Source organism: Ostrea edulis, chromosome 5 (genome assembly GCF_947568905.1).
Source record: "Ostrea edulis chromosome 5, xbOstEdul1.1, whole genome shotgun sequence".
Lineage (NCBI taxonomy): Eukaryota > Metazoa > Mollusca > Bivalvia > Ostreida > Ostreidae > Ostrea > Ostrea edulis.
Window position 1 is genome coordinate 28,930,174 of NC_079168.1, and position 13,575 is coordinate 28,943,748.

The 13,575-nt window shown below is 35.6% G+C and overlaps 1 protein-coding gene across 1 annotated transcript in view; it reads left to right on the plus strand.

Moving 5' to 3' along the window:
• The window catches only part of LOC125650483 (uncharacterized), a 55,627-nt gene that overhangs the window by 20,109 nt on the left and 21,943 nt on the right, over positions 1–13,575 (plus strand). The window contains exons 9-19 of the mRNA XM_056165676.1: positions 1,840–1,956; positions 2,869–3,039; positions 5,132–5,254; positions 6,100–6,306; positions 7,217–7,402; positions 8,958–9,064; positions 11,250–11,401; positions 11,819–12,051; positions 12,333–12,497; positions 12,873–13,022; positions 13,338–13,484. Of these exons, the coding sequence (XP_056021651.1) occupies positions 1,840–1,956; positions 2,869–3,039; positions 5,132–5,254; positions 6,100–6,306; positions 7,217–7,402; positions 8,958–9,064; positions 11,250–11,401; positions 11,819–12,051; positions 12,333–12,497; positions 12,873–13,022; positions 13,338–13,484 (1,758 nt within the window). The remainder of the gene's footprint in view (positions 1–1,839; positions 1,957–2,868; positions 3,040–5,131; positions 5,255–6,099; positions 6,307–7,216; positions 7,403–8,957; positions 9,065–11,249; positions 11,402–11,818; positions 12,052–12,332; positions 12,498–12,872; positions 13,023–13,337; positions 13,485–13,575) is intronic.

Sequence of the window (13,575 nt, forward strand, 5' to 3'; positions counted from 1 at the left end):
AAAATAGGGTGGGGTCATTTCAAAATCTTCTTCTCAAGAACCACTGGGCCAGAGGAGCTGAAATTTTCATGAAAGCTTCCTGACATAGTGCAAATTCACGTTTGTTCAAATCATGGCCCCCTGGATTAGGTTGGGGCCACAATAGGGGGTCAAAGTTTTACATAGAAATATATAGGGAAAATCTTTAAAAATCATCTTCTCAAGAACCGATGAGCCAGAAGAGCTGAAATTTATATAAAAGCTTCCTGACATAGTGCAGATTCAAGTTTGTTCAAATCATGGCCCTGGGGGTAGGTTGGGGCCACAATAGGGGATCAAAGTTTCACATGAGAATAAATAGAGAAGATCTTTAAAAATCATCTTCTCAAAAACGAATGAGCCAGAAAAGCTGAGATTTACATGAAAGCTTCCAGACATAGTACAGATTCAAGTTTGTAAAAATCATGGCCTCCAGGGGTAGGTTGGGGCCACAATACGGACTAAGGTTTTACATGCAAATATATATGGAAAGTCTTCAGATATGGGCCAAGGTAACTCAGATGAGTGATGTGGCCCTTGGGCCTCTTGTTTAATTAGTAATAAATAAAAGTGAGACATTTTATTTTATTTGAGAGACTTCTTGCAAATTGAGGTGAATGTGAATTACTTTTGTATAAAAGGAGTGCACAGTACCAATCTAATTAAAATCCGATCTTCTCTTACTGTTACACTGATTTTAATTAGATTGTGTACAGTACCTGCATCTTGTTTGTAAACGTAACTAACAAGATTTAATTCTGCGTCATGGAAACAGTTCCTTATCAGGCTAATTAAAGCTTAATATCTTAATGATTTAAAACTTCACATGTGAATTGCAATTAGATTGGGTTATTTGACTATAATTCCAATGTTATTTATTACAATTGTTTTGATTGGACGAAGATAAAGCTAAATGAGAATTTACACATCAATAAATCCAAAAATGCTATGTATACATACACACCCAAACTATTCAAATCGATAATACAAGGAACAAATTAAAATTATAAGAATCAAACATTCTTTTTGAAGAATTTATCGATGTGTAAACTCCGGACATTTTGCTCACAAACTTAACTTAAAAGTGCTTCATTCAGGAGCTTTGAGAAGATTTAAAATCATCGAGTATGTTCTTTTTTAGACAGCCAGAAAGAACATACCCAAAAATGGTTAACACTTGATATGTAAACTAGAAAACCTAAGGCTGCCCCTTAGAAAGCTATATCAAATCAAAATTTGAGAAATCCAATGCAAAATATTTTACTTTGGTATGTAACATGAATCATAGAATAAAATACATTACATCATAATCAAAGATGGTATAGCAGTATAAGGCAGAAAAATCCCACATGGCTGTTTCACATGGGTAATGCTTGTCTTGTAATAATGTGAGAAATATTTTTGACACTTGAAGCAGATTTCATGAAATGGTATTCATTGGGGAAACTCTCAAAACTGTTAGCAACAAAATTCAGCATAGGTGTTGAAAGGAATCTTTTATTAAGACAATTATTTCTTCTCACACCAATATACATCTATGATTTCCAATTATATGTACATAAACTGTCCAGATTCAACATTTCTGGCATTTTTTCTTATATTGTTTTTTCATCTCCTTGATATAAAGAGTTCTTGTATGATTTCCAAAATAGGTTTAAATTTTATATTGTTGTAATATTACCATATTTCGTACTTTACATTTTTACTTTACAAGAATATGATACAATGTTTCAATGATGCAGTTTAACAATTGACTGGATGGATATACTGTAATTCGTAATTCGTAATGCAATGATACATAGGTTATATTACATGTTACAGGTATCAGCACTAGAGCAACGTTTGGATGCAGCAGAGCGAGCCAACAGCCAGATTAAGCTGAGTGTAGAAAAAACAAAAACATTGGAGGCCTCAAAAATGGAAATCTTAACATTAAAAGTAAGTGGTCCTTATGATAAGTTAACATATCATTTTATACTTTCATGTAAGTTACTAGAATCTGATTGACTGAGAGAAACATGTTTCCCTGTGGAAATAAAAGCCACACCCTTCAGAGTACAATGGGAAGCATTACTTGATAGCAGGTGATATTAATATAAAAATAAATATGACATGCATCAAATGAACGTGTGTACGGTTTGGTATATGCAGTCTGCAGTGTTACAGTGACACTCTGAATGAAATCGATAGATTAAAAGTGACAGCTTGGTAACTACATGTACTATTTAATGATCGCAGAAAGTAACCGTTTTGAACTTGTTAATTTTTGAAAGTATAATTAAACTATTAGTACATGTTGCTAAGGATACCATTAAAAAGATCTAACCCTTGAAAACCATCAGCTACAACTTTGGTATAAAAATAGTACATACACAAATGCTCCATATTGTTTTTCAAAGCAAAATATAATTATGTGAAAATCTAAAATTTCAAAACAATATGCCAGTTTCTTCTTAAATCAAAAATGTGTCCAAATCTTTAGCAATTTTTTCACTCTAGTTACATTCATGATCGTAATTTTACATCTTCATGTAAGGTTTTACTGGGTTTCATGGTTTAATTCTGTTTTGAAATTCAAGTGAAAATATATTAGATCCATATCATACCTTGTCCTTTGGAAATTTTCTACACTTTCCTGAAAAAAGCGTAAAATGTGAACTTTTTGTGTAGTTGTTTGAGCAGATATCATGATCCACAGGTGCTGTCAAGCAATCTGAAAACAGTTTTCATGTATTTGCAACATCAAGAAGTGAATAATTTTATTTATTGATTTAATTATGATCCATGCATGAAGCCAATACTTTCTGAAGCCAAACGGCTCTGTTGGAAAAAACAAAATCCTATTTGCAGGAAGAAGTTGGTAGAGTGAAAGCTCTTTTGGAACAAAGTGAAAATCACCTCCATGAAGAGGAAGTCAGAAGTAAAGAGCTGAGTCAGCAAGTGTTACGACTGACAGAAATGAAGAACCTCCTCCAGCAGCAGATTGACAAAGGAGGGGGCGGGACAACATCTGATAAACAGGTTAGTACTGACACACACATACAGAGGGGGCGGGACAACGTCTGATAAACAGGTTAGTACTGACACACACATACAGACGGGGCGGGACAACATCTGATAAACAGGTTAGTACTGACACACACATACAGAGGGGGCGGGACAACGTCTGATAAACGGGTTAGTACTGACACACTCATACAGAGTGGGTGGGACAACATCTGATAAACAGGTTAGTACTGACACACACATACAGAGGGGGTGGGACAACGTCTGATAAACGGGTTAGTACCGACACACACATACAGAGGGGCCGGGACAACGTCTGATAAACAGGTTAGTACTGACACACTCATACAGAGTGGGTGGGACAACATCTGAGAAACAGGTTAGTACTGACACACACATACAGAGGGAGCGGGACAACATCTGAGAAACAGGTTAGTACCGACACACACATACAGAGGGGGCGGGACAACGTCTGAGAAACAGGTTAGTACCGACACACACATACAGAGGGGGCGGGACAACGTCTGATAAACAGGTTAGTACCGACACACACATACAGAGGGGGCGGGACAATGTCTGATAAACAGGTTAGTACTCACACACACATACAGAGGGGGCGGGACAACATCTGATAAACAGGTTAGTACTGACACACACATACAGAGGGGGCGGGACAACGTCTGAGAAACAGGTTAGTACCGACACACACATACAGAGGGGGCGGGACAACGTCTGATAAACAGGTTAGTACCGACACACACATACAGAGGGGGCGGGACAACATCTGATAAACAGGTTAGTACCGACACACACATACAGAGGGGGCGGGACAATGTCTGATAAACAGGTTAGTACTGACACACACATACAGAGGGGGCGGGACAACATCTGATAAACAGGTTAGTACTGACACACACATACAGAGGGGGCGGAACTGATGAACAGTTTAACACTAATGCAAACAGAGGGGTGTTACAGCATCTGATAAACAGTTTAACACTAATACAAACAGAGGGGTGTTACAGCATCAGATAAACAGTTTAACACTAATACAAACAGAGGGGTGTTACAGCATCTGATAAACAGTTTAACGCTAATACAAACAGAGGGGTGTTACAGCATCTGATAAACAGTTTAACGCTAATACAAACAGAGGGGTGTTACAGCATCTGATAAACAGTTTAACGCTAATACAAACAGAGGGGTGTTACAGCATCTGATAAACAGTTTAACACTAATACAAACAGAGGGGTGTTACAGCATCTGATAAACAGTTTAACGCTAATACAGAGGGGTGTTACAGCATCTGATAAACAGTTTAACACTAATACAAACAGAGGGGTGTTACAGCATCTGATAAACAGTTTAATACTAACAGACTTAAAGAGGGGAGTAAGAAACAGCATCCGATAAATGAATTATTACATACTGATAGAGATGAAAACAGACAGACAGAAAGGGGATGTCTAACAAACAGGTAAGTATTGATACAGACAGACAAAAAAATGGGCTGTCTATGAAAAAACAAGTTAGTTTAACAAGAGACAAATAAGCGTGAAGGATGTATCATGAATATAGATTTAATAGTGTGTGTACCATGATAAAGACAGAATTGAACCTGTGAATGTAAAAATGAAAGAGAATACTTAATATGTTGTAGCAGCAATATTTATGGGGTTTTTTTAAATTCATATTTACTTACAGCTACAATAGGTTGTGATTTCAGAGTAAATAATGATATATATATGTGTGTATGCGAAAATGTATTTTGGGAAATATGAAGAAAGGCCATAGAATCAGAATGTCGACTTATTTTTGACTGAGTTTTTGATGAGTGAATTAAAGACTAGATTCTACATTATAGGTTTGTATTTTTGTAACTTTAAGCTGTAGTAGTAGTAGTTTTCTTGTATACATGTAAATATGTGTTTCATGAAATGTGTAAATTTTGGGTTTTTTCTTTTTTCTCTTGCACCTTTTTCCTGAACTCCATATTTCCCCTTAAATCATTTCTTTTATGCTATCCTCTCATGAAATTTCTCTCCATTTGCAACCAACTGTACTCTATCTGCCCTCTCTTCTGCTGTCTGTGACCTTCATGCACTAGATCAAGTCTTTGGAGAAGCGTCTAAAGATCACAGAGGAGCGGCTCCATCAGGAGCGGGCGGACCGAGCTAACAACCTCTCAGAAGTGGAGGACAAACTACTGACAGAAAATGCCAGATTACAGGTCAGATACTGGAGATTTAATTCCATCGTTATTCTGTTACCTCTCTGCCAAAATAACATTTAGAGAATCATGCTGTAGTACAGTCAAACCTCGTTGTCTCGAACTCAATGGGACAGAGAAAATATTATACTTCGTGGTATCCAAGGATTCGAGATATCGAGGGTAAAATACTTTAAGAATAAGTGGTTGGGACTTCTGAATCACTTCGGCATATTCACAGTGTTCGAGATATCAGTGTTCGAGATACCGAAGGTCAACTGTATTTTACATGTTTGACTACGTTTGTGTCTGTCTTAAATGTAATGACAACAAAACATTTTTTTCTCCTCTCTGATACATGATATGTCAATACTTTTCTTGTGTTTCACTGTTAAATGGCAGAGAACTAGTGCCACTTATATCACATATATGAATTGGCTCCAATTCTGAGAGTAATTGATTATCACTTAACAGTTTTAATTAAAGTGCTTTTACACGTATATATTAAACTAATTACAACTTTAGCATGAAATTGGAATTCACCATGAATTTTCTTCCATATAATTCAAAATGAGCAATTCATTTTTTTTTAATCTGTTTGTCTTCAGAATCTATGGGTCACATGCATCAATCATGAGCTATAGAGATATTTTGTAACTGCATGAAAATGGTTCTGATTGATGTTTGTGGCTCATTATTTTTTACAATTTTAAAGGAACGTTTAAAAATATGTGATTTTTGTATGTTGCCATAGCAACATGGAAATGACTAATTCTCAGTAAAATCAAAGAACATTACATTTTCAGTATCAGCTCATTGTTGAGCATAGTCCCAATATATATGCATCTTTTTTCCTTTGTATTCAGGCTGTGGAAAAAGAGCTCAACAGGCAGTTACAAAGAGAAAAAGACAAAAATCGCAATCTGGATAACAAGGTCAAAGACACACGAGAGGAAGTTGAAAAGCTCCGATTGGCTCTCCCATTTGATGAGTCGACTCTGACATCAGGGAAAAGGGAGGAATACGACATTCCATACAGTATACACAGCAACCAGCGACATGAAAACAAAAAGGTTCGCCGTCTCCATGTTGTACAGACTGGTGATGGGCTTAGTGTGGTGTAGCTTATTGTTGTGCACACATTCATGCGTCAGGAATAAAATCTGGTCAATTCGTTTCAATTAAGATAAGAGATAGTGGATATAGAATTGGTTGTCGTGCGATGAATTCCTAAAATCTCAAGAGCTGTTAGAGTTATCATGTGCCTACTGCTAAGTGGGAAACATATATATATATATATAATATATATAGATAATAGTTACTTTTCGCAATTATAATGATATCACTGTAAACACTATGTTTTAACGTTCAGTGTCTTATGACGTCGAAATTTGTTTTGCTTTACTTAATACTATGACGTCACAATGAACAATACGTCTCAACAGTCAGTATGTAATGACGTCTAGATTTGTTTAATTTTAACGTTCCGCTGTTTGTGACGTAACGTCGCTATGTTACTTAAAAATGTAAAGCTTCTGAAGATTTGAAATGAAAGCGCTAAAGCTTTACTAAACATCTTCGTGTTTCATTTTTATTTTTTACCTATATAATATATATATATACATACAATTCTGGCTAGTCTTTATGTATATATTGAATGTTCTATTCCATCGTGCTTTAAATTTTGGTACCTTATGATGGCTATGACCAGAAAATTAAAACATGTGTAAAACATTTCAAAATGTAAAATATTTACAAAGAATGGTAAAAAATGAAGATATTGTAATGTGGATTTTGTTAAAAAATTAATGATTATAGTCATTGTTATATGCAACAAAAAAAATCATAAGACTTGCAATGCTTTATAATGTATCATAATGTTTGAATTCATAAAGAATGACAGTGGCTTGCAATTTTCAGTAATGTTTGTGGCATGCTTTCTCTCTGCTTGGTATGTAATTTGTTATTTTTTGCACCAATCAGACACCAGATTATAAATATGTTTTGGGGCAAGTGGAGCAACAATCTGGCCTTACCAGTGGTCAAGAGAAAGAGGTCATATGTCACCTCTGGAGTACAAGGGAGACAACTTATCAGCAATTACGCCATTTACAATTCATTCTTCAAGATTTAAAACTCCCAGACAATGATTTAACTGCGGGTTTGAAGGTGAAATATACAAACATGAGGTTTTTTTTACCATATATCTCTATATATAAAGTGTTCGTAGTTTGTAATAAATTTCCTCCAAACTTGCGTACTCATTCTGTTTATCTAACAACACATTGTAACCTTTTATAAGTGCATGGCTGTCCTATCTAGTATATGTGTGGTGTACTCCTCTTGAACTCACAGAAAACAATGTGTGTGGATTCCTGCCACATTCTTGCATTTAATCAATTTTACTCGAGACTACTTTGATTCGATTTAGATTTTTACAGATGAAATTTACAGTGGTCACATGATGGAAGTGACTGATGTCAATTAAATTCTTTCACTAGTCTTACCATGACATTTTGTTAAAAACTTACATCATCGGGCACACCCCATTATTGTTTTTTTTTTCTTTTTAGTCAACCATATCCCAACTTTGGAGCTATGAAATAGAATTTTTTAAACATTGTAATGGATATGACAAATACTCCAGATGATTCTGTACAATTTTGGATCCTGAAATGAATGATTGAGCAAACTGACTATATTGCTGCTAAATGAATTTTTATTGTTTTCACTTCACATCAGTGTATGTATTAGTTAATAATATTCTTATTGGAAAGTGCATGCATTGGGATTTACATTAGATAAGATTTGCTGTTGCATTCACACAATGTTAACAGGTTAATGTAAATTTAATTGCTATTCATGTTAGATATTGTCCATGTGAAAACATTAAATGCAAATCAAAATAGATTAATTTACAACAAACTTTCTGTGTGAACAATCAAAGCATAAAATTCTGTTATTGAAACTCAGTACGAGTACTTCAGTCTAGTCTGCAGTTTGAAATGAAGTTGATGATGCATATTTTTCAAATCCATATGAAGAAACATTTTATTGTTAAATAAATGGATGTGTAAAAAGAGAGAAATCTCAAGTACACATACCACCATTGAGCTCAATCAGTGTTAATATTGTTACAGATACAAAATGTATATATGTCTCATGTGTGTGCAGGATTTATTCCCCTTTGTGTCACTCTTCAGTATGTCAAACATAAACTCAAGTTTGTATAGAACTTATTGCTTACTTAGTTCACGGTGCATGCCCACAGATTTGTGATGTATTTCACGATTAATGTACGGTGTGTGTGGTTTTACTATGTACACTAACTATCATTTTCTTATCATGAATTCATAATTTCATTGGTTGTAGATTAGTCTTTGCATTATATGCTGTGCATGTAAAACTATTTAGCCTAGCTTCCAGCTTACTTTCATGTTCATATTTTTTCATTAATTACATTGTATGTATAGACTGAGATTCTATATATTATTTTTTTTACTGGTGTACATGTATCTAAAGATGCTAATCAATTTTTGTACAGATTTGACCAGCTAACATTTCTTTCATCCAGGAAATATTTAGTTTTTAAAATATGTCAAATGTGTTGTTTAAATATGTTAATTATGTAAAAGGTTTGAAGAATTTTTCATAAAAGGAAGTTGGTGCAATTAATTTTTAGCCATCTATGTCAATATTTATTTTTTTATTACTTTTTTTACAGCAACTGCGAGACCTAAAGAGTCAGTATGAAGATAGGCTTCAGCATTGTGAGGAAAAAGTGCAAGATTCACAGTCACAGCTGGCAACGTTTGAAACGACATACAAAGAGTGAGTATCAGCAAAATAACTCGCAGGGAACAATTCAGTTGTACTGTTTAGATCACATAGAACTTGTAATAGGCATGTTTTTCTCTTGTGGAAGGTTGGAAAAGTGTACTGGTACCAATACAAAACATCTCCAAATATTTCATTAGAAACACCCGGTAGTATAAAGACTTCTCACCACCTGTTCTTAGTGACAGAAAAGTATCATTATGGTCCTCATAAATGCACCTTCATAACTGCCCATGTGAAACACATGTGTACACAATGATTTTGCGTTTGTTAGTGGAAGAACAAGCATTCTGATTGGTCAGAGTAATATAACCGCATTCTATAAACAGTTTAAATCTTCGATTAAGTCTTGCTCAGAAGCTCACCAATTGGCCGAATCTTGTCATGCATATTTATGAGAAACGAAGAAATTGTCATGCAGAGAGCCACGGTTAAAAGGGAAGTGGAGCATACGTTCAGTCATGTCGCGCGACGATGATTTGAACTTCAGTTTAAAAGCTAATAAGACAGTCAGAAAGAGTATACATGTACCTGAAAATGGTTTACGCTTTACATCTAAACTAAGGACCTGTAGACTGATCTCTGGGAATCCAATAGATATTTGAAGAATCCAATACAAAATATTTTACTTCACCATGAAATGTAAATCATAAATAATAGATATGACAATGAACAATGGCAGTGTAAGACTCATATCTACGCATGTAAGATACATATATCCAATGAAAGAAAGGTATGAAAAATATTTCAATCTTTCATATCATGTGACATAGTCACATGGATGAATAGTTAATTCGTCTGTGTGTTATAAAAATGACAACATGATGTCCAGCATCCTCGAGATTTTGGCCTTTTGTATATGACTAAATAGAATCTAATGAAAATAAGAACACGATGATGAAAAAAGCCAGTCACCTTAAATTACTGACGGAGTTTCTTCTAAGCGAAAAAATTGTTTGATTCATTCAAAAGCCCCCCCCCCCCCCCCCAATTGAACTTAATACATATTTATCTAACTTTATGGCATCTTGAAAGCTCAAAAATACTGTCTCTTCCAACGTCCACATGTGTCTCTGATGTAACAAATGTCTACAGTGTTAGCCTTAATGAGACTTGAGCCCGTGTAGGTTTGGAAACGAAAGTAAAATCCATGTCTGTGTTCACCAGCAAAAAAAACAATACTTGGAATCTGTTCATACACTTGTCGTTAAATACACGTTACTATGCATTTGATATCAGTATCAATGCTACTTTGAATAGAAAACATACAAATTTGATCAGGCCTTACTGGGACTCGGCAAAGCCTGGGGTTTTACCGCTTTTTTTTTCAACCCTCAAGTGGAATGACCTTATGGTTCATGGCTACCCATAAGAGAGTCTTATAACCTTGTTTGAGTAATGTCGTTCTCACACTGGGGATTATGTTAGAATTGTTCATCATATGACTACTCTATACAGGGAAATATTTGCCCCGTTTTATTTTCACCCTTGTTGTCAGTGGGCAAATGTAAGACTGGGCAAAAATATTTTTTCTCTTAATTCTTTTATAACACAACTATGTCTGGGCAAATTTAAAATGGGACAAAACTGTTTGCAAGTATAGGTAGGTGAAAATAACCCTGTATATTTATATTGCAAATCACATTTTCCTCTATGAACCAACCAATTTCAGCGCGACACACAATCCGTTCACATTGACTATGAACGGATTATGAACTAGCTTAAAGCACGCGACTGAGAGAGCGTAATGGTTTGAAAAAAATAGAACATCTGTTACAAAGATCTCGCAAGTCACACCTTTGGATTAAGATTGTAAACTTACGTGGATTATCATCCCAATCTTGCGGTCTCCTACCTCCAAAATACGGTGCACCTCGCAATGTTGATAAAAGGCAGGGTGAGACGAAATGTGACGTCATGTCTATGTGTTGACGTACGTCACAATAACTGTGACAGAGGCTAGGAGTTCGTTTTATGCAACAAAATAGAAGTAATGTAAACAAACGGTGTTTTAGTTAAGGAATATAAATATAATAAATGATGTTCATTTCTTAAATGTACAGTACTCATTGGGTCTCGACATGAGAAAGCCTCGAGAGTTTTTACCTATCGCTGAGTTAGTTTTGATATCATCAGTGATGTGTCAGGTATAGAAATGTATTGAGATTTTTTGTTTCAGACAACTGAATGCCCTAGTGAAGGAGAAGCATGAATTTTTCGCCCGTCTAAAGACAACAGAAGACCTACTGGAGGCCCTTAAAGGGGAGAATGAGATCCTTAAATCTAACATCACAGGATCCGTAGGTCCTTACAGCAGCAGTAACAGAGACAGTGAGTTACAGGAATCAAACATTTATAGACTGCTCCAACAGCAATGTTAGATATCAATGATGCATGGTCCATAGACTGCCCCTACAGCAATGCTAGCCATTAACATTGCCAGGTCTATAGATTACCACAATAGTAATGCTAGACATTAATGTTGCCAGGTCTATTGACTGCCCCAACAGCAATGCTAGATATCAATGTTGCCAGGTCTATAAATTGCCACAATAGCAATGCATCATATATACTGTATGCATATAACCTGTGTTTGACAAAAATTTCATGTTTTGTGATTTCATTGCTTCACTAAAATAATTTAGAATAGAGGAAGTTTATTTTTAATGTGTAGTTTTATATTTGAAAATAGATAGGAAGAAGATCCAGTAGTAAATACATTTGTAAGGTATGCTGAACAATTTATAGGTCAGATAGAAGCCCTGAATATTGAGATAAAGAATTTGGAGAACAAAACTCACCACCTGAAGACAAGTAACCAGATCCTGGAGGGAGAGGTGAATACCCTGAGGGTTCAACTGGAGGCCAAAGAGAAGGCACTGGAGGATGCCCAGACTGAGGCGCACCTGGCTACAAGTCGACTCGGCAACACAGAGGCCATCGAGCGCAGGCAGCAGAGGATTGACAAACTGACCGCAGAGGTAGGTAGAGGTCCACCCATGTATAAAATCAGCAGGTATCAGTCAGACGGAACATCAAGTTTATTGCAGGTTATATTAAAACACTGTGATCATGAATACATTTGTTGCAAATTTTGGTTTGATTCCCCTATTATGTAAGAAAAACAAGAGAATTCTAAATGCCTTTCTCATAGCAAATTATACTTGCAAGGTTTGCTATGACTGTATTTAACTTTTCTTGTGTACAATATTGTCACAACATTATGTACTGGAAGATGATTAAGACACCACTTTTTTGCCAGATTCAAAACCTCCAAACTGAGATGAGAGTCTTGTCAGAGAAAAACAACTCCTTAATCACTGAAAAGAAACACAGCGACAGCGATTTATCTAACTGTCAGAGGGAGATCAATATGTTAAAATCACGCCAGAAAGACAGCAAAGCAGTAGATTTGACAGATAACAAGGTATTGAGTGCTTGTTGTATACATATTGTTTTACCAATAAAATAACCCATATCCACTGGTTAGGTTGGATTGTAGGGGTTTGTAAACTCCTAACCCATTAAATGCCAATTAACAACATTTACTCACCAAAAAAAAAGGTATTGAAACTGACAGGACGTGTCTGATTGAAGGTTGTTTGTTCCTTTGAGAACATTTCACTCATATATACGTGTAGAAACATTACCAGTGCTGTAAATATTTACCTATGTGTGGCGTTAAAGGCCCCCAGGAAGTGGATGATTTTTTAAATATTTACATATCTAATACAATTTTTGTAAAACCCATTTTACTTTCTAACTACGAGGGGCAATGAATTTTTATTTTAATGATTTTCAGTTTGTGCAATCATTAAAAGAGGAACTTCAGCAGAAAGACATGCAGCTGAGTCAAACCACACGTGAGTTACAGACTCTGGAGAGCGAGCTACAACACACACGGCATACCATGTACAGCGAGCAGGCTCACATGGCAAATCTACAAGCTCAGGTACTAGATCGAGTTTTGGTGTAGAACAAGAAGCGTAAGTGTGGCAAGTAGGAGTAAGTTCTTAATAGAAGTATACCCAAAGATTTTACCTGCATCGCTGTAGTTTTTGGTGGGATGCTTGTAAAACTTCATCATGTATGAAATAAAACAAATTTTCAGTTAAATGCTCAAAGAAGGAGGAAAAATAATTCAATTATGAATGTATGTGAATAAACTCTGATTGAGAAATGGATAAATGGTGTCCTAGTATTGGAATGAGATTTTGACAGCGCTGAATATTGAGACAGAATGTGATGTGCATTTAATCTTTACTAGGTGGACAGTTTGAAGAATAGATTGGAGGAGAAAAACTCAATACTGGACACAATAAGCAGAACGAACTCAGACTCACAATCTCATGATAACTCATTAAAGGAGACACTTGAGTCCATGTCTCAAGAACTCGCACTGGTTCAGGCCCATGTAAGTACAAGCAGTTTAGTATTGGATAAAATTTAGCAATGACTGAAAGTTTCATTACTGTAGATTGGGTGTGTACATTGTAAGTGTTGCA